The following is a 27,326-nucleotide window of genomic DNA, read 5'->3' as shown; positions in this document are numbered from 1 at the left end:
AAAACAACGATAACATGTAGCATATTCATTTTTTAACGTGGCTTTTAAAAAGAGGTTTGGTGAAAACGCATGTGTATTAAAAAATATATTATCGAAATGATCTGTTAGGGGTGGATCAGGGGTTCAGGGGTTTTGCAGGTTCACTCCCCTACCTACTTAATAGTATAAACAAAAATGGCGGTGTACAGCGTTGATGTGAGTAAAGACTGTTTCATGTTTTTTAACATTGAAATTGTTTATAGGGTAATGTTTTCTGTCGCAATGCTATTGTATAACAACTATATTTTTAACTTTATCAAAACAAGACAAATAAACATCCTTGCAAGATAGCCTTTCGCGGGGCAAACAATTCTACTTCAAATAAAATAATCAGTAACTACGCATTTTCATGCTTTGCAAAAACTGTTGGAAAAGTAATTTAAGAACATTCCCGAATCAATAAACAATGCTATTGTAATTACTTTGCGTAAGTAATAGGTTTTATCACGTTTAATATCGCTACAGCACAGTTATGAAATATGTTGTTTTGCGGAGTAGAATATTCTCAAAGCTCACTTGGGGGGTTGAGATTTTTTAAACTAGAATGTTTGAGCGATTTTCCTTTATAAACGTGCTATTATAATGTTTAGTACTGGAACTCAAATCTTTATTTTAAAATATTATATCCTATATCTTTAAATATGCAGTAATAAAGTAATTTAGGGTTAGCGTATTAAGTTAACATTTTTAAATAATCTTTAAGATATTTCCCATTGCATAACGTCATTCATTGGAATATAATAAATTATCGTTCGTTTTTGTATAAGTAGATTAGAAAATAATGCATTTTTGGCGTGATACATCTAACGGTTTAATATGAACTTCGTTGAAAGACGATAAAGAAATTAGATTTTCTTTTAATTTTTTAAGGAAAGATGCTGTGAATATAGCATATACGGGCCAAGTAGGCCAAGATTAAAATATGCAATGAGTTGTGAAAAGTAACGATTGAAAGCGCTAAAAGTTGTTTAACCGTGCTTTCCTGGGACAAAATTATTATTTTTGTTATAGGGGACTTAGAACTAAAGAAGTAGAGGCTTCAATATAAGGCTGGAGGATGGAGAGTAGAAGAAGTCTGTTCCTTTGTGGCCAAGAAGAGGAGCACAATCCTCTTCAATGCCCACCCAAAGCATGTCTTCTAGAACCAGCAGGAACAGCACTGGGCAACAGCTCTGTACAGAATATCCACTGTGCCATTGACACTGCTCTGCTTCTGGAAAAAAGTGGAAGCACTACCACAACAGGTAAAGCAACCTTAAATTTATACCAAAATAGTAAACGCAGGTCAATCTGCTAAACACATTGTTTCACAGACTATCCCGAATTCAATATTTTGTCATAATCTCATTTCATAATGTAACCTGTTTCTACAGAATGTGAATACTTTTATCAGAAGAGAAAGTGGTTGGTGGGAGTTTGTTTTTAAGATTTGTCTGATCAGTGCACTAAAATCTGCAATTCCCCCTCAACAGAGATAACAGAAGTGTCAGTGGAAACTGAAGGACTGTACCACTGTGAAAAATGCACCCAGAACTTCCCCGACAGCAACCTTTTCTCTTCTCATCCTTGCCTGGTACCCATCTGCTCTCGCATTGCTGAGCCCCTGACCACAGTGGAATGGGCAGAAACGACCCAATCAGAGACTTTCAAGTGCCCACAGTGTGGTGAGGCTTTCCCCCGGCCCAGCGCCCTGAAAAAACACTACAGAGCACACCGAGATGAGCCTAGTAAACCCGTCTCCTGCTCTGAGCCCGGGTGTGGGTTTGCCACCCAGGACCGACAGCAGTACCAGAAGCACCTGCGCTCTGTCCACTCGCTGCAGCTCGTCCCCTGTGCCTTCCGTTCTTGCCGCCTGGCGTTCTCCACCCTGGAGGAAATGGAGGCTCATCGACGCGGCCACTTCCCCTTCCACTGCACGCGCTGTGACTTTGTCACCACCAGTGCCAAGCAGCTGGGGGAGCACTCTCGAGGACACAAGCCCTCCAGTCCCGCTGTAGAAGGTAAGGCCATCTCCACCAGGCTTGTCCATTTCCAGTTGTGAGCCATTGTTCTTCTGTCCAAGGGGCATTGCTTCTACATCAGGTTGAGCAAACGTGGGCACTTGGCAAGTAGAAAATGGACAACATTGTTAGAGAAGGTGAGGTCGCTCTTTTGGACCCTAGATGAATTCTGCTCATACAAGAGTCCCAGCCTTTTGGCATGGAGGAATTCCCTTCGGTCACAGAAGTGGCTCTGAAGGGAAAGGTGCCTGCAAGCAGCTTTGTTCAAATCCCATTGGGAGGCAGAGATGCACTTATTACAAGAACAAGTAATAGGTTTATTCCATGCTGAAAAGAGAAGAAAGAAAACACAAAGTTTCGGCCGTGGAGCCTTCTTCAGGTGTGAGAAAGACAGGGCAGTAAGCTAAAGTAAGTCTTTCTCACACCTGAAGAAGGCTCAAGTCTATCTCACACCTGAAGTAGAAAACATGTTTGCCCAGCAGGATGCTGAATTTGATTTCTTTTTGGCAGCTTCTTGGGTTTTGCAGCCACCAGTTCATTGTTTGAGTTACTGAGGTCTCAACTGGAGATTCTGCTGCAAATTTAGTAATTGTCCAAAACTCAGCTTCGGACTCTAAAACTATACACAGTGGAGCTTTTAACCAGATTCGATAATAAGTAGACACTTGAAAACTGAACATTGTGAAGTTTCGTATTGAAAGGATCAAGTGCCCTAAAAGGTTGAGGTGGGAACACCACTTGGTTTTTACCACAAACACATTTGTTTTATTTCTCATTTCTGTCATTTAGGTTGGAAATTATAGTGTGTTCCAAGTCATTATCAAGTTCAAAAACAATACCTCTTGGCTACTAAGCACCAGTGGCGTGATTGACACCTGAAAGGCATTCTGCCCCCTTTACAAGTTACAGTATATATACCTGCACAACACCCCCCAGTCTTTACTCTATTGCCATTGTACTTTACTGCACATTTTGTATAAGCACAACGTCATTTGGTTCTTCAGATGTATGTAATACGCTAAATAAAGTAACTTTCTGATTGTTTACATACCACAAATGAAGAGCTGGGAGGAGCTGGTAAATTAGTTCAGTTACGCCAATAATGCAGGGACTGCACCAGCCCGCAAGGACTAGAATTTTATCACCAGTGTCTAGGTTATCCTGTTATTCTGACCAGAAGTGTATATTTATGTGATGCTTAGAATACATATGTGGGGAAACTTAGAAAAACATAGAAAATATATCAAGGTTGTAAACTAATTAGAAAGTCACTATGTAATGTCTTTGTGAGACCTTTATTTAACTCGTATAATTCAACTACCGTGTCGTCCAGTAGTAGTTGACTTTTCACAGTTTCTTTCCTCCTAGCCAAGAGAGAGGATTCTATTTTGTAAAATGTTTGCGTGGTCTTTTTTGCTCAGAGGAGAAGTCTGACCACACGGAGGACCTTCCAGTACAGGAGATGGAAGCGAATCTCAGTGAAGCAGGACAAGATGTACCAGAGAAAAGCACGAGATCCCTAGACAAGGTCACCAGCTCGACTGAGGGAGAGGCGGAAAAGGAGGTTGAAGGAGAAGGCCAGCAGAGCCAGAACAAGGGTGCAGCAGAGAATGAGAAGGAGCCAGGAGACATGACAGTCCCAACCACAGACTCTAAGGATCGGCATTTTAAAGGTAGCATCACAGGGAATCTTTGCTGGGTACCTTGGCATCTGAGTCTTATACAGTTGGTCAGGACCTCTTCTCCATTTAGTCATTTTCCAAAAAAAAGTAAACAGAAGCACCAGCTACATTTCATACATACAAAATGGCACATTCTCCAGCCATTGTCCCTAAAAACACATAATAACATGATAACTTTTTTTACCACTTGCTTTTCCAGATAATTTATTATATAACCACTCAGTTTGGATTTGGGTTTTGTGTTTTTCAAGTCTTGTTTCAAAGCAACAGTCCTTGGTACCTCAGTGAGTAAGTTAAGACAAATTAGTCAAACCCACCGAACTTCTAACCATTTGTTTTTTTTTAAAAACACACAGGCTACACAGCCTCTTACAGCAATTTAGCAATAATTGGAGGATGGAACATGCAGTGACTACGAATAAAGAAAATATTCAGTCCATCTAGCCTTTCTGATCCAAACATGTCAGGTTCTGGAGGAACAATTTTGAGGAGTGGATAGGACTCTGGATTTATGCAGGAAGGTTGCTATCCCAGGTGTGCAGGGCTCTTGTATCCTTGAGCAAGGAACGTCACAGATTATTCAGGTAAATATTGGGATGTGGGTCACTTTGAATAAAAGCCAAAAGATCTCATCCTGCTGTTTTTGAAAGATTCCAGGATGTCAGTTTCGGCTACATGACTATTTCGGATGTTCAGGGCTCCCACAAACTCTTTCCAAAAACTCTTCTTTCCTCATAAAACTTACTTTTACAATTTAGTTTATAACTCCATGGATTATGTAAAATTATATTAATCTGAACCAGCAATAGTTTGTAAATAAAACTACAAGGCATTTACTGTAATGCCTATGTAAATTAGAACCTGAGGAGGGAGAAAGTCAGTTCTGTCATGCACTGACTGCAGTACATAGTATATGCATTCCTTATCTGTTTATACAAGCAGGGTGGGGACTTCTCAAACTGCTTTAATAAAAGTTTTATCCTATTTTGTAGTACTATAAAAAAACAATTGTCTTAAATTCTTACATGGCGGCATGTGAGTCTCAGTGGCTAACATTGCTGCCATAGCTGGGGCCCTGGGTTTAATTCTAGACCTGGAGTACTATCTGTGGGGAGTTTGTATGCTCTCCCCTTGTTTATGTTGGTTTCTTCCCACAGTTCAAAGACATACTGGTAGCTTAATTGGCTTCTGGGAAAATTGGCTTTGGTGTGAGTGTGTCTTTCTGTTCCCTGCGATGGACTGGTATCCCATCCAGGCTGAACCCCTCCTTGTGCTTCTGGAAGAAATGGAGGCACACTGACGAAACCACATCCCCTTCCACTGCACACACTGAGATAGTCAAGACAGGCTCCTGCTCCCTTGCAATCCTGAGTTGGATGAAGTGGTTAAAAAATGAATGGATGGAAATTCTCACATATGTTCATTATTAGATCTGAGTTCTATCCTGATGTTTTTTCCATCATAGGGCACATAGCCAAAGGAATGGAACACCTGTATCGCACCCACATTTGTCCAGAATGCCGCCGCTGTTTCAAGAAGCGCACCCACCTGCTGGAGCATCTCCACTTGCACTTCCCTGACCCCAGCTTGCAGTGCCCCAACTGCCAGCACTACTTTACCAGCAAGAGCAAGCTGCGCATCCACATGCAGCGGGAGGCTGGCGAGAAACTCCACCGCTGCCACCTGTGTGTGTACAGCGCAGTCGAGCGCAATTCCCTTCGCCGGCACCTTGCCAGCGTCCACGGTGAGGAGGTAGATGATAACTTCTACTCAGATGTTTACCCTTGTCCCACCTGTGGAAAGACGTTTCGACTGAGCCAAGCCTTGAAGGCCCACATGAAGTCTCACCACACGTCATCTGAAGTGCAGGCCCTGGTCTGCTTCAAGGAGGGCTGCCTTTTCAAGTCTGTGGATAAAAAGGAGTTCCAGAGGCATGCGAAGGACACCCACGGGGTTAAGGCTGTGGAGTGTCGACACCACGCCTGCAGTGCCTTTTTTGGCACAAAGGAAGACATGGAGGCCCACTATCGTACACACCTGGCTTTCCACTGTCCGCAGTGTGATTTCTCCTGCTCCAACAAGAGCAACTTTCAACGCCACAAGCGCCAAGGCCACCCCGGCAGTGAAGAGCTTCGCTGCAACTTCTGCCCTTTCACCTCCTTCAACCCCGTGGAGTTCGGCGAGCATGTGAGCCGGCTGCACGCCAACGAGAAGATCCACCACTGCTCCCAGTGCAGCTTTGTCACTGCTCACAAGCGCGTGCTGGGTCGACACATGCTGCTGCACACTGGTGAGCACCTTCTAAAAAATATTTCACTGTTTCACTGCTCTGAAGGTTTTGTGCCATGCTGTATCTTGGGCATTTAATGTTTCTCTCCAAGTTATAGATCCTAACAAAATGTTTACTGTATATGACCTTTCCAACTTAATTGTTTGTACCTAAACGTATTTAGGGTTGCCGTAGCAGAGGTTCAGAATATTCTAATATTCACTGCAAATCTAACAAGTTTGCATAGTGTTAATTTTTTTCAGCTTTTTCACTTTGGAGTAGATTGTGAAAATTCTAAATATGAGGTCTGGTTTGAAAATATCATGATTGCATGCTCAGATGACAAGAAAATGTGGAAAGCTTACAGCGGGTGAATACTTTTGCCAGGCGCGATAATTCAGCTTAATCAGAATACATATTTAGGAAGCAGTATTGTTTTCTGGAATTATGTAGTATTTTACTAATTCTGCCCATCCCCCACCATAGATTTTACTTTAATTTGATTATGTGTTCTACAGTTGTGTGCAAAACTGTAAGGACCCTGATCAAATTGTGTATTTCGGTGAATCTCTTAAGTGAAAGATGTTCACAAAACATACGTTTGCAGTGCAAACTTAAATATGACATCTTTCAGCAAATTTTAATTCACAATTAGTATTTATTTACAGTTTTGTGGATATTCTCCAAATATCTCCAAAACGTTTGCACAACTTTGGGAACCCTGTCAGCTAGTTCTTACTAAACCCTCCATTGGCAAAAATCACAGCTTCCAAACATTTTCTTGTAGCCTGCTAAGAGTCTTTCTATTCTTGGTTCTGGGGGTTTTGCCCACTTTCCCTTGCAGAACTCTTCTAGCTTTGAAATAGAAGTGATCCTCTTGCAAGCCCTGCCTTTGCAAACCTTCATGTTTTGTTCCTGTAAATACATCATGGTTGATTTTGAGGTACTGCGTGTTTCGGACCATTGTCTTGCTGAAATATCCAACCTCTTTTGAACTTCAGTTTCTTCTCTGACTCTGGGACATTAGCTTCTAGGGTTTGATAATAGTTATTTGAATCCATTCTTACTTTCATCCGCACAATATTTCCTGCGCCACTGGCTGCCACACTACCCCAAAGATAAATTAGATCCACCATCACGTTTAACGGTTGGCAAGGTGTTCTTTTCTTCACATGCTTCACCCGTTTTCCTCCAAATGTATCTTCTGTGGTTGCGGCCAAAAAGTTAACTTTTTGTTTCAAACAAGTTCATCATTCCACAGCAGGTGCTGTGTTTCAAGCTTATCAAGGTTTTGTTTTGCACACATTAGATATTGACTTTTGTGATGAGGCCATAGGAAAGGTTTCCTTCTGGCTCTTTCATGGAGATCATTTTTGTGTAAGCAACGTTGTACTGTGGAAAATTACTCTAGTGTCAGCTCAGCCTTTCTGCAGGTCCTTTGCAGTGATCTGTGAGTTCTGGTGTGTATATTTGACCAGTGTAGGAGCAATGCTGAGATTTGTCTGGGGGTTGCAGATCTTGCCTTGACTTCAATGGTTCCCTTTAACTTCAATTCCTTCAAAAATTGCAGACCTGGAAGCATTTAGATACCTTTTTTATAGCCTTTCCCTGGTTTCTAAGAGTGAACTGTCTTTATTTTCAAGTCCCCAGACAGCTGCTTCAAGGAACCCACGGTTGTTGAAAATAGGCAGAACAACAATCACAGAGAGGTTACAAATGACAGAGTATTTCAGTCTTCACCTGGCTTAATTTAAGTTCCAATGAATCAATCAAGTTTTGGGACATTTGGAAAACACAAATTTAAAAAAGTAGTAATGAATCAAGTGGAAGGTCATCTAAACATTTGAACATTTTGCCACATTCACTTTTTTGTTTTTTCAATTGGTTAAAATCAGAAAATAAATAGTAATTGTGTATTATAATTTGCAGAAATTTGTTGGTTTAACTTTGCACCATGTAGAGGTTGTCCCCTTCTGTTCTCCTAGAGATTAATTTAAATACAGTTTAACCAGGGGTAACTGAACATTTGCACACAGCATTATGTCTGTTGTAAGTATGAGTATCTTTACTTTATCTTGTGTTTTTAAAAAAAAACGTTTTCATTAAGTGGTAATTTTGATGTTGTGGTTATTTTTTTGATGATTTAATTTTTGGAGCATTTTTAAGGAAACCATTTAAAATGTTGAAAAAAATCCTAAGTATTTATATTTCCTTCTCTCTCATTTCATACATGCTTTTCCAGGTGAGAAGCCCCACAAGTGCAAACTGTGTGATTTCAGGTGCCGGGATGAAACCTATCTTTCGAAGCACATGCTAACACACTCGGATGATAAGAATTATATGTGCTCAGAATGTGGCTATGTCACCAAGTGGAAGCACTACCTAAATGTGCACATGCGGAAACATGCAGGTGACCTGAGGTATGCTTTTTACTGTATATTTTTAGATCATGTTTCTGATGACAAGATTGCACTGATTTTATCACTGATGATCGTACCTCTTTTTCTGTCCCCAAGGTATCAATGTAACCAGTGCTCATACCGCTGCCACCGGGCAGATCAACTAAGTAGTCATAAGCTCCGACACCAGGAAAAGTCCCTTATCTGTGAAGTGTGTGCTTTTGCCTGTAAGCGCAAATATGAGCTTCGCAAGCACATGCGAATCAAACACTCCCAAGAAGGCGACTACCAGTTACCTCTCTTCCAGTGCAAGTACTGCAGCTATCACACACACTACCGTCAGGCTCTTTTTAACCATGAGAACTGTAAACACACGCGGCACCGTGAGTTTCGTTGTGCCCTATGCTCCTACTGCACTTTCAGCAGCACCAGTCTGTTTCTACATAAGAAAAAGGTTCATGGTTATGTGCCAGGAGATAAAGAGTGGCTAGAGAACTATGCTCAGAGAGAGAAGGAAAATAACACAGCAGATGTTCAGCAGAATGGCTGTGAAAAGCAAACTATCTCTTCTGATCCTGTCTTAAGTGAGCGTAATATTGTGACGCCAGAAGTACCTGCTAGCATTGAGAGAGATTCCAACCATCAGTTGGGGAGTTCTGGACTTCCTGCAATGCAGGGTATATCAGATGATGGTTGTGACTTTGAAAACACTAGCAAAACTCCTTCAGATATTCTAAATCAATGCAGTCAAGCAACTCCAACAATAACCGGTTCAGAACAACTGTGCTTGGAAGGGTATATTCATGCAAGCCAAGAAAAGTCACCTAATGTTACCCAAAATGATTGTCAAGAAGTGTCCATCACAGATATCTGTGAGAACCAAAGAGTTATTGTTGATGAAGAGGAGTGCTGTACATTGGTTTTGACTCATATATCAAGTATTGAAAATGTGACCTCAGAGAAGACCCTTGTTGATCCCAAATTGTCATCTATTGAAGGGATTAGAGCACCACTATGTAACAGACTAAATGAAGCAGAAGAAGATATGGTGTTGGCAGATTGTGAGGAACAAAGTGATACTGAAGAGAGTGCGGTGCCACCAAAAGAATTAACAGGGCTGAGAGAAAGTGGTGACAGACTGGAGCAAGGCAGGACTGTGGATGGTACAATACATGCGATTTTGAACGGCCATATTTCAGAAAGAAAAGAGAAAGGTGGGTTGTTGTCAGAACCCAAAGGCAGGGAGAAGTTGGAGGTTTCTCAGTCAGAGTCTATTTTGAAGGCTTTGAGAAAGCAGGACAAGGATCAGGCAGAAGCATTAGTCTTAGAGGGCAGGGTACAGATGCTGGTTGTTCAGACTAAAGCATCTGTATTCCGGTGTGACAAATGCTCATATGTTACATGCAAACAGACATCCCTGAACCAGCACTGTCGTTCATCATGTCGATCAAGAAAGGCTGTGCTCAAGTGTAGGGACTGTGGTGTGGTGTTCAAGCAACAGCGTGGTCTCAATACACACAGACTTAGGAAGTGTCCAGTCATCCTTAAAAAGAACAGCCGGTTTCTTCACCCACGTCGCACTGGACAGTTGGTAGCTAAAAAATCAGAAGAGGTCAGTTTAGCAAAGAGTCAAGGTGGACAACCAAGACCAGCAGAGAAAGAGCAACTTGAAAGAAGTCCAGACAGTACTTCCAACAATATGAAAGCCAGTCATGATGTTGAGATGCATTCTGAAAACACCAGGGCAAAGGAGATACCCAGTTGCCTATCTCAAGACCATGTGGTTTCTGTTGGTACCCAAGGCAACACAAACATGCTAGATGGACCAGGCATTGAAGACCGCAGCAAAGCACTCCCTTCAGAGGGTGAAAGTATATCTGTGAGTACTGAAAAACAAGATTCTGCACTAACATTTTTAACCCTACCTAAAGAGATAGAAGTTTCACAGGGCTATCAACAAGAAGGTGGAAAATACAAGTGTAAAAACTGCTCTTTTACTTGTTGCCGACTTTCAACCATAAATCGTCACTGTACAGCATGCTTAAACCGCAAATCTGCAACCAAGGTACTCTGTAGCCCAAGACAGCAGAAGAAACTTAGGAATTTAGCTGAGGTTGAAGAAGATGAAGCTGGTAGTAATGCAGATGATTATGAAGGAGAGGAGGAAGAAGAAATTGAAAAGGATTTTAGAACAAAGATTGGCCATCGCTTCTCCTGCTCCTCCTGTCCATTTGTGTGCCATCAGAAGAGAGCACTGGAAAGCCACTGTAAACGTGGCTGCCTGAAGCCAAATGAGATCCAGTGCCAGCTTTGCTCATTTGTGGCCAAATCTAAAGAAGCTCTTGACCGACACAGAGTAATTCATGGTAAAAAAAGCCTTTCATCTGCCATAGAGGGCAAGCGGCCACGTCTCCAATGCGAGTTCTGTGCGTTTACCTGTAAGCAGATTCGCTGCCTGAATCAGCACGTGGCCCTGAAGCACGAGGGTGTGAAGCCTTACAGATGCCATTTCTGTGACTTCAGCACAACACGCCGCTACCGTCTGGAAGCCCATGAATCCCTCCACACGGGAGTGGGCCGCCTTTCCTGCGAGCTATGCAGCCAGACTTTCGGTACCAAGTCCAAGCTGCGGCTGCACCGGCAGCGCGTCCACGAGAAGCAGCCCACTCACTTCTGTTCGCTCTGCGACTACAGTGGTTACAGCCTGAACGACGTGAGCCGCCACAACCTGAGCTGCCACACGGGGGAGCTGAGTCACGCCTGCCTGCACTGCACGGCACGTTTCAGCTCAGAGACAGCGCTGAAACAGCACTGTCACAGGCAGCACCAAGACCCCACCAACCTGGCGTGCCCTCAGTGCGACTTCACCTGCCACAGCCAAGCCACCCTCAAGAGCCACCTACTTCGGAAGCATCCCCAGCTTGAGTGCCCCACTTGCCAGGTGATGTTTGAGACCCGAGAGGGCCTCGAGGAGCACCGCAAGACTCACTTCACGCAACGATGCCCGCTGTGCCCCTTCGCTGCTCGAGAGCGCCAGCTCTTGGTTCAGCATCTCCTAGATGAGCATGAGGAAGGTCCCCCTGAAGAGAAGCCCTTGAAGTGCGCTGCCTGCGGCTTCTCCTGTCGCCACCAACTGGTCTTCGAGCAGCATGTTCGGTCTCATGGTGGCACCCGGCTCTACAAGTGCACTGACTGCCAGTACTCCACACGGAACCGTCAGAAAATCACCTGGCATATCCGCATCCACACCGGAGAGAAGCCATACCACTGCGAGCAGTGCAGCTACGCCTGTGCTGATCCATCTCGCCTAAAGGTAAGATCCATGTTGTTGTGCATGAGCTTTCAGTGAAGTACAAAAATAACTCCTATTAATAACAAATCAGTCATTTTCTGAAATTGTCAGATTTAGTAAGTAATAGGCCGAGTCTTTTTGTTCACCATGATCTCCAGTGTTTTAGCTTTGTGACGGTTTGCTGTGTTTCAGTATCACATGAGAACTCATCAGGAGGAGCGGAAGTATCTTTGTCCAGAGTGTGGATACAAATGCAAGTGGGTGAACCAGCTGAAATACCACATGACAAAGCACACAGGTATGATTTTATACAGTAACAGACGAAGGCTATAATATGCAAAAAGACAAATTCCTAATACAAGAAATTGTGTATGGCCAATAAAGTGATCTTATCTTATCACCACCAAGGTAATGCTTGGTGGTGATGATTTTCTCCTTCTGCTTGAAATTCCAAGGGAAGCATACAAATGTTAAATATTATCTCATATCTGCATAAATCTTTAATCAGAAGTAAATGTTACATTTTAGTATTTATACAGATTTAAATTATATTTAATTATAAAGTATTAATAATGCTTATCTTTTGTTTTTAATAATGCTTTGAACCTGTTTTAGATAAGTTTGAAGTAAATCATATGTACAGGAATATACTTTGAATTCTAAAGTTTCTTTAGTTATACAACTTCTGACATTATGTATTTAATATCACCTTTTTTGTGATATTGCATTTAGTGGATGTGGATTTTTTAAATTCTGTTTTCTTAGTTACTGAGGTTTGTACCATACTATACTGTGTAACATTTGTTGTATGGCTAGTTTTAATGATTTGAAATGTTGTAGTACCATAAACTATTGAAATACTAGGCACAACCATTATATAAACCTTTTTGTCTTGTTTTCACATTTTTTATGTTTATTGTACAACAACATACTGTATTTCCTTTTAAAATGCAATTAGCAGTCATTGTATATTCACTCATTCTATTTAGCAAAACATCCTCATTGCCCTCTGTGGGATGTGTTTAGTATTATTAATCATATAACCATATAATGTGATTTGTAAATATTGTACACTACATAAATCTCTAGTCTGTGGAAAAGAATGTTGTCAGACGATCTTGTTCTACAGCTGGCAAAAATAAATGTACAGACATATGTGTAACGATTATAAATGAAAATTAAAGGAGCTGTGTGATTAATGAACAGCATCTCATGTAAATTCTGCTTGAGGAATGCTTAGACTAATGATCTCTAATGTTAGAACCTCTGATGATAAACAAAACGTTTTTTTTATTAGATTAATTTGTGAGTTTTTAACTGGGAAACAGAACTGGCAAGCAAAGGGACTTTGTGTGATATAAAAACAGAAGTTCTTTTCTACAACTGTCACTGTAGCTCTTGGAAACATTTGCCTGTTTTCCATAGAAATAAAAGAATGTCCATTTTGTGAAGAAGTTTAAATTGGTCCACTTCTCTTGAACAATCACATGATTACAAAACTCTTATTGCTGTATTCAAACATATCCTTTTGAGATCAGACAAATTGCACTACGCTCAGTTTCACTGAGACCAGTGGTCACTATTGTCGCTCTAAAACATAGGAGAAGGAGTTCAAAGGAATTGTGCTCGGATGTTGTCTATTTGTTTTCTTACCGTTTTCGTGCAAAGACACACCCTTGTCAAACTAGATCTGTGTGAGAGTGTGCGGACCAAAATTGCTCGAAAACATTTGTGAACCTTTTGGAATTTGAGCAATTACCGCAGGAATACAGATAATTCCAAAGGGTTAACAAATTTTTCTCGCCACAGTGTGTAGGCTTAGACAAGGTGCACATTAAATCACGGCTGAGCACCACACAAGCCAAACAGATTTGCTGAGTGAGATGCACCTGGCCTACAGGCCGGATGTTTCAAACCCCTGATCTAGGGTAACCTTGTCGGCTAAATAAATTGATTATGTGATGTGGTAGGCTGTCCCCTAAGAGACCAAGAGGAATGGTATCTGCACAAACTTCACATTCAGATATAAATGTGACTCTTTTTCCTCTTCTTTTATGTTCTCCAATCCTTACAGGTGCCAAGCCATACGTCTGCGAGGAGTGCGATTACCGCACAAACCGCGCCGATGCCTTGCGCATACACCGAGAGACTCGCCACCGCGAGGTGCGTTCTTTTATTTGCGAAAAGTGTGGCAAAGGCTTCAAGACCCGCTTTCTGCTTAAGACCCATCAGAAGAAGCACAGCGAGGAGCGGCCTTACGTGTGCCGTGTGTGTCAGCGCGCCTTCCGCTGGCCAGCGGGCCTCCGCCACCACTACCTCACCCACACCAAGCAGCACCCATTCCACTGCCTGCACTGCTCCTACCGAGCCAAGCAGAAATTCCAGGTGGTCAAGCACCTCCAGCGCCACCACCCTGAGCAGCCCCTGGAGCAGAGTATCGGCAAGGACCCCGGGCCCCACACTGTGCCCCTTCAGCAAGCCCGTCTGGGGGTGCTGGAGGAACATTTGGGAGCAGCCACGCAGGAGTCTGAGGAGGTACAGCAGGAGCCGGGAGAGGGAGAGGGAGACATGGGCCGGTAGATACTTCTGTCCGACACCGTAAGGTCTCCAGTCTGACATGGCATACAGCAGAACATGGAATTCTTGCACCACATCAAATGGTTTCCTTAACCCGTAATTTATTGACTAACAAGGAAACCTGAGAAAAGTTTCTTATGAAGGTTCATGGATTGAAAAGAAAGACAAATGTCTGTGAGAAACATTACCCAGTCAGAAATATCAAGATTATACTGATTAATATCAAATATTGATTACTTATGATCACAAATTTGTTGCTTATTTTCCTTTGGTTAGAATGTTGTTTTCACTGTATAACTGCACAGTCTCTTGGTCCTGCACATAAATATATGAGAGAGTCCGTCTGCAAAAAAACTGTTTTTTCTGCATAACATTTACAGTGTTCCATTTCTCCAGGATGATTGTGGATAGGTGAGACATAAACAAGCCTGTAATTTGATAGGAAATTTATACCAAAGCAAACATGAGCTTAGTTTGCAAAGCAACAGAGTTGCAACCAACCGCATTAATGGGTTTTTACAGAATGTGAAAGTAAATTAAATAGACTGACAATTATTAAACAAAGTATTTTTTGTACTTTGTGTTGTATTTGAAAAATAAAATGAATGGATTGTGATATTGCCCATACAGACAGTGTGCGATGAACAAAAATCTGGTTTGACATTCGCATTATTGAATTCACAAGTATGTGCCTACATGGGACGTAATACTCATGCTAATCTTGTTGATTTTTCTGTTTTATTCAGTATAGTATATTACAATTAAATTAGTGTATTAAAATAAGGTCAACAGAAAAATAAATTATCTTGTTCTAGCTAAGATTCATTGTTTGGTGTGGTACAAGGAAGGCAAACAGTAGCATTGAATCGTTACACTAGAAAATGTCACTTGAAGCAGTGTTGATTGGAATATGGTTGATCAGAGTTCCACAGTACCCTTTAGATCATCATGATGCCTGAACTGAGGTTTAAAGTTACAACCCTTTCTTAAAGGGAATATGTACAACATAAAGTATCGGATACATTATATTCTAAGAGGCATGAAAAATATAATGGATATTTGTTACATTACTTTCCCAGAACTATATATTCATACAGTAATTTATTAGTGAAAAGTTTAATTCACTTCGTTCCTGAATCTGTTAACAGCTTTATGACACTTTATCACAACTATAGCAATGTTCAAGTTACTGCTCCTGTGACTGTGAGCAAAACAAACAGGGGAAAACGTTCATTAATCATGGTTGCACCATAATGCCACGATTGCCACATAGAAAGGAAGAGGCCCTTGGTATGCTGAGAGTAGGACACTTTAGGTAAGACTCTGGTCAACAATATCATGTCTACAGTCTTGATACTTTCAGATGTGTTCAACTCGAAACCAAGTGTAGCCATGCATCACCATGCCCTGCACAATCTGCTCAGTATACACTGAGTGAGGCATCTTCAGTATTGATATTGTCCCGTATCCCAGATTGCCACAGAGACACCTGAACACCACCGTGGCCAGATCAGATCCTGTACAGTAACACAGTAGCTCCAGAACGAAGGCAGCAGAGTCTTGTATACTAGACTTGAATCCAGTAGAACACCTATGGGATGCACTTGTTAACTTTGTGCATCATTGGAATTTACCACCATGTGCTCTTGCTGAGTGAAATATAATTTCCTAAAAAGAAGTGTTCTTGTAATGCTGATACCACATTTTAGACATCAAATTGCATAATGGGTTTGAACATTGTTTTATTAGTGCCCCCTCAGTGTATAGCTCAATATAGTAATATTAAACTTTACTGCCTTAGAGTGTAAGTGCTCTAATTACTGTGCATGTTACTGAATAATCCAAAACCTGAATGTTGAGTTAAAAAGTAAAAATTATTTGTTTTCTTAGGGTCAGTCATGGGGTTCTACAAATAAACCTGGAATCTTAAGTTTACATTACCAAAAGAATCCGATATGTACAGTTTTGTTAACCACTTCACAACCCTTTCTATCATGTAATTGTCATAACTATAAATTATTTAATACAAAAATAAATGTTGTCTAATATCTGCTGTACTGTATATAACCATCACTCTGCTATAATGTAAAACGAGAGTGCAATGTTTATTAAAATACAGTGGTTGTTTTGATTTTTGTGCTACATTCCCTGGCCTTCATAATCATATTTGTACATAACCCTTTTGTTTTGCAGTATTCTTGTTCATTCCTTGTAATTTCCAGTTTTGTCCAAAATAATGTCTTGTATTTCTTGGAGTTGTGAAATGTAAATGAGTGTAGACTGTCACCAGTTCCAAAGTGCTCTAATTTTATTACATTGATGTAGAACATTGATGATGTAGAATATAAAATGAAGAGTCCAATTCATAAGTGCTAGCAGCTGGACTATACCTTCTTTTATACTCTTTGGACCTGAATCATACTGTATATCACATTACCTTCTGCTTAGAGAGATCTAATCACTTCTTCAGACAACCTAAGAGTTACATCTTGTCATTCAAACTGCTGCTCATTTCACAGCTCCTTTTCTGTCAGCCGTAATGCAGAAAACTATTTCCCCTGAAATTCTCATTTATTTGCAGGTGGACATGGCATATGTAAGTATACATTTACAGGCAAACAAAATTAAAGTTACCTTTCTAAAACAACTGCTGTAAAAAAAGAAATATAGATCACTTATTAAAATACAATAAGCAATAATTTATATTCAACAAAGCAAATAAAAGTATAAAAATATATGAATACCAACAGCAGCAAAAACTACATTTTGTTACAAAACAACCTATACAGTAAGAAAACCTTTGTTGTTGTTTTTTTGAACGAAAAAATACTTTGAATAAAAACAATTGTGTATTAAGGCAGGTTGCAGTTGCCAGTTTTTATTTAATTATACTAATCCTGCTAATTCTGACACATTTTGCAAGAAAAGGATTTGGTTTTGATATGATTGTACATGTTTTCTATCTATATGCAGTGTGTATATTAACTGATATATGCAGACTGAATATAATAAGAGGGATTTATTACTTCACAATTGCAGCCTATGTGTACGTAGATACTATAGAGAAGCTTAACTCGAGTTTTTGGTATCTGCAGCTTGCATTTCATGGGTTTGGTGAGTTTATGAGGTAATACAATGCAAATTGCAGATTAACTAGGATACTAGGGTTTACAATAGGTTATTTAAATGTTAAATTCAAAGAATGATGGATTATTTTATGATGTGAGCTATTTAATTCAAACTATAATGTTTTATTCAGCCACCTTTTGTTCAAATAGTTATGTATTTTGCACTCATATAATACAGCTTCTGATTTTATTGTTCTACCATCACTACTAAAAAGGAAAGCAGTATGCATGTAAAGCTATTAGCTTTTAGGTTACCACAAAACGTGTGTTAATTTTTAATACAATCCTTGGCCTACTAATCGTTTTTTACTCCTAACTCTGTTTTAGCAGTTTTACAGTTTTAAGTGAAACTACTTCATGAAGATATGAAAGTATTTTATCTTCAGTCTGCATGGGTGTTAAAAGATCACACATTTGTTTTCAAATACCTCTGGCAAAAGAAGTTTCAAAATCAAAGTGCAGTACCTTTGTAGTTGCCTGCTAGTTGGTGAAGTGTAAATGCAGGATGGATATTTCCAGCTCGTCGTGGGGACATAAGCTTATCCAGATATGCAGTCCCTTAGAAGTACTTTTAATTTACAAATCCATCTTTTCTTCAATTATCCACAGATGAGGTAATCTCTTTATGCTTCAGTTAATTTCAGAATTCAGTGACTCCAACGTGACTGAGAGGTCATGTATTTTCATGATGTTTTGTTATGGATATTTTTTCAATTATGAAAAACCAGTGTTTTTGTATCATGCTTTGATTCGAAAGTAATAAAAATATATAAATCTATGTTTATATATTCTGTAGTTTGGTACAGCACAGCTCTGCTGTAAACAGTGATTAGGAAGCTGTCTCTTGCAAGTCCAACGTCAATATTTGTGAGAAGGTTGGAGGAGGCTGTGCAGTTGTCTGCAACTAAAGTGCTGAAGTTCATCCAAGTTATTCAGTGTCCGTAATCTGGATGTGCACAAAAAGTGAGGAGGGAGGAATGCTGGTTCCATCTTTAGACAAGAGGTGGATGTGGCGGTATCCTGCAAACACCATTAAAACAAAATTAGATATGCATCAAAATCAAAGGTCCATAGATTTTGAGGAATACATCTGCAAGGTAAAGGTAACTTTAACATCTTGTTCTCCCAAGCAAACCATTCCTACAAGTTGTCAAAAGGGAAACATCATGGGAACTACAGCTAAGTGCCAAACTAAATGAAACACATAAGTAAATAAGGGTTACAAAGTATGTTGAAAGAAGATGCTTCCACACTGATGTGGTTCCTAAATTAATTAAAGCAATTAACTTCCCATCACGCTAAGGGACATATAAAATAATTATGGGCAGACCCAGTTGCCCATTATTTTGGCTACTCTGGCTGAAAGAACAGATCTCAGGTGACTTTGAGGGAGTCGTGATTTGTTGGGGCACATTTGGCAAGAGCTTCAGTGAAGACTGTTGGACTCGCTTATGTTTCATGTGGAACAATGACCAAGGTAATTACTGGCATATAAGTCTGAGGGAAAGACATCATAGACAATGGTCAACAAACAGACTAACTGAATCATTTGGCTTGCAAATGTCAATCTGTAAGGCATGAGCAGACAGTTTCATCAAGTACAGTCCCTCAAGAACGTCACAGAAAGGGATACTATGGTTGGGTTGCATTGCAAAATCCCCTACTTACACCTAAAAATGCACTTTTGCAAGTTATGTGGTGCAAAGAACACAGGCAGTGGTCTACTAAGCAGTGGAATAAAGTCATGTGGTCAGATGAATGATCTTTTACCCTGTTCTCAACACATGCGTGTATGGAGCCTACAGGCTTGAGTGGTTGTTTCCCAGTGAAGGCATGAGTGGTCACTGGATGGTTTGATGAGCATGAGAGCAAAGTAAACCATATACCATGGCTGTCCCAGTCGCCAGATCTCAACCCAATTGAACACCTATGTGAGATTCTGAAATGGCGCCTGAGATAGCGTTTTCCACCAACATAAAAAAACATGGAATTTCTTGTGGAGGAATGGTGTCATGTCCCTCCAGTAGAGATCCAGACATTTTAGAATCTATGCCAAGAAGCTCTTCTGGCATTGAGACACCTAATGTTGGTGTTTCTTTTTTGGGCAGTCACCTGTATAGTCCCGTCTGTGCCATCTTCCACTCCAAGAAAGTATCTGCAGCTTTGATACAGATGTCTTGCAATTTAGTGACACTCACTCGTGAAGAAAACGTGTAAACGTCAATGGGTAAAAGAAATGTTTTGAGGAGTTCCAGCCTTAAGGAACTAAGAGGGTTTAGTTAATTTTCCAATGAGAGGAAATAAGAAGTTCCACTCCCCTCACCTTGCTGGATGCACATGAACGGCAATGTGTACTGGCCAACAAAGTCGTTCCTGGATGTCTTGTCATAATCCTCCACGACAAAGCGCACGAGCGCCATCTCTGGGACATGAATGAGGAACTGTAGGGTCTCATTCCACACTGGATTAAACCCTGGGGAGAGATATTTGGGAAGAAAAATGCTGATCTAAGAACTTCACAACTTCTCACATAGAGCTACAACTAAATATCAAATCACTGAGCAAGTTCATTCACATAAGCTGTTTTCATACATGCAAAAGGACAATAATTAATAAAAAAATCTAAATAAGTAGCAGACAATATGCTTGTAAGGGCATTAGATGAAGTGTTATACGGACTGTGAATACAGTCCTCACCATTGTTTTCAATGTATTTGGTCTCCTGCTTGGCCTGATCCAAAGGTACACCATGGATTTCCACTCTCACTAGTGGGTCCACAATGGACCCCTCTTTGATGTTCACCTTCGGAAGCTGTTGCCCACTGATTACCTGAAAAGTGCCCAGAGAACAATAGAAAAAGTGAGATTCAAGCTATGTAACCATGATATGGAAAGTTGAAACATCCTGCTGCTGTTGAAGTGTCTTCATTATAGCACCTCTTTTCAGAATGTCTCCACTAGCACATGAGCACTAAACTGTGTGTTGGTACCTGTATGGAGAGTCGAAAGGGCCGGTAATCCTCTCTGTCTTGAGGGTTCTCTGGGTCAAACCTACTCTCACTGCTTCTCATGAACTTGGGCTTTAAAACAAACCCACAGTGGCCATTCTGGCTAAAGAGTCCATCATTGAGGTCCATTTCCACTCCTGCTGTCTGGAAATTCAGTGCGACTGAAATAGAAAAAAATACAGAGTACAATGACACAGCTGCCCACCTCCTCAACCTCAATCACTCCTGAGCTTTTCAGCTGTAGTTGATTTTATTTATGCATCTTTCCTTTACATTCCGCCTCTTCCAGCACTTCCATTGGCACCAGTTACTGTTCCTAGTACCGTTTTTGCACTGTACAGACATATATGACAAAACTTTAAAATGAGTGAAATACAATGGAGCAACATACAGGACAAAATTATGTTTTAAAAGAATGCTTTCCAACATTTTAAGAACCTTAGTGGAGATAACTGAATGTGCCCTCACTTTATTCAATTATAATCTGTGGATCCTTTTACAACAAACCTTCAGTCTTAGTGCATTGTCATTCTACCATCTTTCAGAACTTTTGTCTGTTGCTTTTCAAGCCTTCTGTTTCCTGGCCTCCCTTCACTGCACATAAAGAATTTTCTTTGATTTTCCGTTCGCCCATCCTTTACCTATTTGGCAACCCACATTCCACATCTCTTGTGGATTGAAGTTGGAGGAGTCTGTTCTCAGGCCACTAGGGTAAACCCGTGTTAGCTGTCTGGTGTTATGACGCACAAAGTCGGCTCCTAATGATCAGAAGAAAAACACAAAGTCTGTTATGCTTCCTCAGAGAGGAGCAGGCTGATTTGATCTTTTCTAAATGCTGTCAACATCCCGGACAGCGCCAAGGAATGTGGATCACGAGAAGCTTATCGCACCCGGATACGTTGTTGTGAATTGTGTCATGACGTGCTTCGGTTTGTTTGCTCACCCGTCTCCCTGATGTGCTTGCGTGCCTTGGACTCAGTGAAGGATGAGATTTCGTAGAACTTGGCATGAGCGCGCGAGTGTTTGAAGCTGCTGAAATGCACACTCTTGCAGTACACCACACAGTCTGAGAGCTCTTTGGACAGATGCTGTTTTGATTTCTACAGAGGAGAAATGGGAGCATAAAAACAAAAGAGAGGTTACAAACAAGAGGAAAACATGTGGCCCGTCGTGCTCATTGGGTTGCAAGTAGCCAAGTGATCCAACAACATGGCTGGGTAGCTTGTTCTAGACTACCACCCTTCACCATAGCTACCGCTAGGACAGTGGTCAGTAAACAGCAGGTAAAACACTAGATATTCACTTCAATGATAGTGGAACTGTCTGATATTGTTTAAGAACTGAAGAAGGGAGCACTGCTTAATTTGAACACAGTTTTGCACAAGGAAGCAAAACCACTAGGCCTCATTGTTTCACTTTTTCAGCATTTGAACATTTTGCTTTATTGTTACGGGGACATGGTGGGTCAGTAGTCAACACTGCTGCCTTGTAGCATTGGGGGCCTGGGTTCACATCCATCTGTATCGAGCTTGTATGTTCTTCCCATGGTCATCTGTGTTTCCTTCCACAGTCCAAAAACAAAAAAAAAAGCTTGTGCAGTGAGGCATCGCAACTTGCCAATCACACGAAAGCTCGTTAGGTGCACTTTTACCCAATGAGGTCCAGGTGGAGCAATGCCTGATCAGGTCACATTAAAAAAGGCCCAAATTCAAAGCTTAGGTCACTGCAAGAAAAAGGCCACACTTAGTCAGTTTTTTGTGCATTCCAAAATGCTGCAGGCAGGTATGTCATGTGCCACCGTTACCAGACACTATGGAGTAAGCCACTCCACTGTGTCCAGACTGCAGAGAATGTTTCAGCAAAACAGCAGGGCAGATGACCGTCTAAGATCCATTCGCCCTCGAGTGACCACACCAGAGGAGGACAGACACATCAGACTGGTCCATCTGAGAGATCGTTTCAGATCTGCCACCCGCACTGCTTCTCAAACTGCCCGCAGACACAATGCTGACATCAGTGACAGGACAGTGAGGCTCCATGCTTCTGGCCTTAGAGTAAGGCGACCTGTCAGAGACCCTCTGCTCACACCTCCTAGATGTCACACCCGACTGGCTTGGTTCCAGACAGAGGCTGCGATGGACTTGTCAGCAGTGGAATCAGGTCCTCTTCACGGATGAGTCACTCTTCAGCCTGTTCCACGCAGACAGGAGGGCCAGAGTGTGGAGGAGGAGGTGTTGCGTGTTTTTTTCCAACAGTATATGGACAGATGGAAGGAAATTGCATTGCTTTATTTGCAATGCATGGGCATTGACAAAGCAAATTATTCATTGTTATACAAAGGTTCATGTTTACACACTGAGGCAGTGGAAATCACTGCAGCCTCTTAAAATCCAGTAACCCAGGCTGTAAGTTGTTCTGGTGAGTACGCTGAGCTGTGGGCATCAATCCAGACTAATTAGCAATGCCAACAGGGCATCCAGGAGACACCTGTCCTTATGTGAAAGTTAATCCGTGCCTGAACCCAAACAGACAGGGACACCTACCTTCTGTCTGTAGGCTGACAGATTCCTACAGACCTGTCAGTCACTCCAAGGCAATTCTCAGCAGCTTGCTGAACACTAATCCTTTCAGTCTAGTCTTAAAGGAGATCGCATTATGTATGATGAATAAGTGTAGTGTCAGTCTTCTGGACCAGGATTGGAACCCCTACTTTAGAGGATATGGTCCAAGATTATTTTTTTGTTTGACGTATTCTTACGATACAAGAAACAGTAGTAATCTAAATCCCTTTTCTGGTCAGTACTAGCAATCACTTAAAAAATATGGTACATACTGTACTATATTTGATCTTATGACAGTTTAAAATTAGGATTTATTATGAACTTTGGGTGAAGACTGTAGTACAATATTATACAAATGTATTGCTTTTCACATATAATACAATATATATTTAGAATGCAATCGGTATTATCTTACAAAAATAATTTCCCATTTTCAGAAAACAAATTATCTGGAGTTAAACTGGCCATGATGTTATATTTACTGGTATATTTACAAAACTCAGCCATCATAAACAATAATATGGTCCAGAAATTTAACCAGAAACTGTTAACCAGTGATTACCGGTTATGGACTGGTGATCTACCCAGATTGTATCCTGCCTATTGCAGTTTGCTTACTGGTATAGGGTCAGGCTCCCCTGCAACACTGTACTGGATAAAGCCACTAGTAAATGGATAAATGGATGTTATCACTCTAGTCTAGTGTATAATGTATGTGTTGCATTTTATTCTGATTTTTCGACAGTTTTTTAGTGTGTATCCTTGCATTAGTCAAACAAGAAGATAATCTCTAGTTTAACTTCACTGCAATCTCAGCAGTTTGAGCACCAAGGAATTAAGTGTCCACTGAAGACCATCTCTCTCTCTGTCTCTATGCCCTGTGGTACAGTAATGGGAAAACTTCAGCCCCAGAGTATAATGTGATTAGCTTTCCCTAACCTCATTCTGTTTATGTAATGCTGGAAGGAGATACTGGTTTCAAGGCAGACAAAGTCTAGTCCCAACCTGATGCATGTATCTTTGATGAGGAATGTTTAAGTTTTATGTAATTCAATTCCAACAGTGTGGTGGACCTCTGTGTTCGATTCTAGAGAAGGAACTCTGCCCTTGGACTGTAACAGAATCAGGACTCATTACCTGGTCCACTGAAGATGGCCATCTTATTTCTTGGGGTAAATAAGGACAGACGGTAGCACTTCAAAATAAGGTCTGCTAGTGAATTCAAAACGTTCACATATCCTATCTACGTTGGTTTATCCTATAATACACAATGAATAAGCAGTAGAAAAAAAAACAAACTTATAAGAAAGAATGATTGCTCTGCCTATTAGTTACCTTCATTATTATCCATCGAACCTTTTTTAACCACTTTATCTTATAGTGGGTCCAATGGGAGCTGGACCTTATCCCAGCAAGCAACAGACACAAGGCAGGAGACACCCTGGATGGGACTCCTGTCCTCACAGCCACAAACGTGCACACAAACACACCAAGGCAATTTTCCCAGAAGCCAATTAACATGCCAGTATGATATAACGTGATATGTTATGGGAGGAAACACCTGTGAACAAGGAGAGAACACACAAACTCCATGCAGACAGCATGACCTGAAACCCAGCACTGGGAGTGAAGCCACTGCACCAGTGTGCCACCCTTCATCGCAATTATTATCCATAATTTTCTAATCATGCTGATAATGATGATTTTTGAAGTGCACCTTATTATCTGTGCAAAACACTATGACATCTGGAACTGTTTTCACTCGATGTTTTGCTACCTTAAGCAAAAGAATTAAATTTGTCAGTGATCACCTGTTGAAATTCTTGCCTTTTTGTTTTCTGTTAACAGCTAATCTTGACAGATCTATATGTTTCTGTGCAGTATAAAAGGCAGCCTTTATGGATGAATGGAGAGAAACAAATGATGTTAATGATGAGAATCTGACAATCAGACTGCAATGCAAATGGTCTTTTTTTGGAATGGAACTTAACAGTGCTATGGCTCCACCCAGTGGGGTGACAGAGTGAAAATGAGCACAGTTGTAGAAAGTAAAGAATAAAGCCTGGGTAAAATTTAGAAATCAGTTCAGTCTGTATTTTTTAATTAGTTGCGTATAACTACAAATAAACCACATATTCAATTAAGTTTGATTGGCAAATGTGATGGATTTGGTAATAAATCACTTCATGTCGGGATCTTGAGTATAGATTACCTTGCTTTGATCAAGTTTTTGTTTCCGAACAATATGAATTGTATGTTGCTAAATGACAGGCTTGGGTTCTTCTCATATAATCTTATGCTGTTTTTTTAACAGTGAAAGTTGTTAGAACAGTAGAAAGGAATGAAGGTTTGAATAAATTGTTGCCAATCGTAACATACATAGTGTATTTTGTAGCTCCTAATAGTGTTTTAGACTTTAACGCAGCAGTGTTTATCTTGAGTATTGTTAAAACTATACATTTGCTTTCTGAAATTAATGCGATATGTTGACTTTTGGAAAAATCGTCTGCATCTGTATATCTGTTGACCTCATAACACAGTGGTTAATTATTTAATAAAATCAATTTAAAAAAGAAACTATTAATTACATTTAACAATTTAAAAGATGTGTCACACAAGTAATGTGTGCTGAATATTTGTGAAAGTTTTACTGATGGATGAAGGCTATTTAACTTGTCTTCCTCGGCGGGGGTCAGCTTCTTACAAAGACTCTTAGGTCCATAAACCCTTAACCACACCAGGAAAAAAGACCACCAGCTCTGAGAACACCAACCCCATTTGCATCCTCACCTTGCCTCTCCGGCGCAGGGTGTCATTGCGTAGGTGCTCTTCATCGATGTCAGCAGCCTCATCTTCGTCGCTCACTTCCCCATTGAAGGGCTCCTCCGCTGTCCCGTTGACACAGTCCTCCAAGCCGCCCATCTTCTTGCCCTTCAGGAGCACTTTCCCCTTCAGCTCCTGCCAGGACAACACCCGGAAGGGACAAGTGAAATGGCTTATCTACCCCGGAAACTTCCAGAAAGGCATTAACATTCACTTCCTCTCAGAAGCCTCCCTTCAGAATTGATGGGGCTCTTTTAATGATGTTGTCCCTAAAACTATATCTTGTCATCCAAACAGGCCAGCTTATTTTCCATCATTTACAATTATCAATTAAATTCATGAGGGCTTACAATTTCATTAACAGTATCTGATTGGGTCACATTTAGTTGTTTGTTTGGTCAATTTACTTGCTTAGACCCTTTTCTCTGCAATGTCCTGTTGTGCCACATAACCAAAAACACGATAGAACAGCAGCAAAAAAAATAAGATTATGTTGTTTAAGAGTTGATCATGATATGGTACCATTGTACTCTTATTTAAAGAGGATTTTTTTCATTCCAATGGGTGAAAAGTTTTAAACATCTATTGTGAGACATGCATGCCTACATACAGTACAAGTCTAATAATAGAAGCATAATAGAAATTTAAATCTGGAAAATAATTTTCACAAAGAGAATTCTACTTTGTTTACTGTACAGCCAGTGAACTCATTTAACTCATCTCTTACATCAGGTATTATCTTGGAAATTAAAAATTTACTTCTTTTCAAAAGCTGCAATTCTTCTTTTATATGTTCACATACACATGTGAGTTTCATACGTAAGTGTGTTTGCCTAAAACATACATAACAGTTTAAATTAAATTAATATGCCCTATCCCAGTTTATAAAATAAAGTGCTTTGACTAGAAATGTGTTGAATAACTATGAATAAAGGTTTGTTTCTTTCCTTAATATCAGAATCCTATTAAATATGTTCCCAGTAAATCAGTAGCTAATGTATTAAAACAGACACAAAAGAAAAAGGTGATTAACGACATGCAAAAAAAGGGACTGAATTTATTAATTATGTCTGAAACTCTCTATTTTTTTTTAGTTGTTGTATTTCCACACTGTTTTCATTTCATTTACCACTGTATGGTAGGTATGGTACTGCAGACTTTGTATGAGTCTGAAGAAATGGAATTTTACCATCATTACTGAAACCACTATGACAAGGATGGTAAGAAGAACACACACCATACTGCTTAATATTTTAAAACCTACGTTTGCGTCACATGCAGCTCATATCACTCTTGTACCTCTGCCTTGCTGCATCAGCAGGAGAAAGACCGAGTGGTTTTGTTTAAAGGTAGATCTACAGTATATTCCTCTTGCAAATGAATACTTTTCTGGGACATTGCCTGGGAGAATTTGTATTCTGTTCAAAGAAAGCCCTTTCACCAGACGGTTTATTCACAGAATATATGTACCCCTTGGAGATAATTTCTAATGGGTCTTACACACATTGGCTTCTGGTGACAGGGTGATGGGAATACTCAACTTTTCCT

The 27,326-nt window shown here is 40.5% G+C and overlaps 2 protein-coding genes across 6 annotated transcripts in view; one reads left to right on the top strand and one right to left on the bottom strand.

Annotated features, from left to right (window-relative positions):
* The first annotated feature begins 75 nt into the window (after positions 1-75).
* znf142 (zinc finger protein 142) lies at positions 76-17,114 on the top strand. 2 transcript variants are annotated; one of them, XM_015359235.2, is made up of 9 exons: positions 76-195; positions 1,051-1,283; positions 1,512-2,039; positions 3,461-3,712; positions 5,187-6,011; positions 8,233-8,410; positions 8,507-11,702; positions 11,874-11,979; positions 13,756-17,114. In XM_015359235.2, exons 2-9 carry the CDS (start codon positions 1,097-1,099, stop codon positions 14,259-14,261), a joined length of 5,778 nt encoding a protein of 1,925 aa, XP_015214721.2. In that variant the 5' UTR covers positions 76-195; positions 1,051-1,096; the 3' UTR covers positions 14,262-17,114. The 2 variants fall into 2 exon arrangements, with proteins under 2 accessions (XP_015214721.2, XP_015214722.2); XM_015359236.2 differs by lacking the exons at positions 76-195; positions 1,051-1,283; positions 1,512-2,039; positions 3,461-3,712 and adding an exon at positions 4,101-4,305.
* plcd4a (phospholipase C, delta 4a) overlaps positions 16,549-27,326 on the bottom strand; it is a 30,414-nt gene continuing 19,636 nt past the window's right edge. For all 4 annotated transcript variants that reach the window (XM_015359092.2, XM_069196242.1, XM_015359091.2 and 1 more), the window contains 7 exons: positions 25,746-25,913; positions 21,338-21,494; positions 21,036-21,152; positions 20,377-20,555; positions 20,084-20,216; positions 19,710-19,859; positions 16,549-18,406 (listed from right to left, as the gene is read on the bottom strand). In XM_015359092.2, the coding sequence (XP_015214578.2) occupies positions 18,315-18,406; positions 19,710-19,859; positions 20,084-20,216; positions 20,377-20,555; positions 21,036-21,152; positions 21,338-21,494; positions 25,746-25,913 (996 nt within the window). In that variant the 3' untranslated portion in view covers positions 16,549-18,314. The remainder of the gene's footprint in view (positions 18,407-19,709; positions 19,860-20,083; positions 20,217-20,376; positions 20,556-21,035; positions 21,153-21,337; positions 21,495-25,745; positions 25,914-27,326) is intronic.

This window comes from Lepisosteus oculatus, chromosome 12 (assembly GCF_040954835.1).
Source record: "Lepisosteus oculatus isolate fLepOcu1 chromosome 12, fLepOcu1.hap2, whole genome shotgun sequence".
In the NCBI taxonomy this organism is placed as follows: Eukaryota; Metazoa; Chordata; class Actinopteri; order Semionotiformes; family Lepisosteidae; genus Lepisosteus; species Lepisosteus oculatus.
Note: the sequence above shows the minus strand (reverse complement) of the source record. Positions and strands in the feature narration are given on the sequence as shown.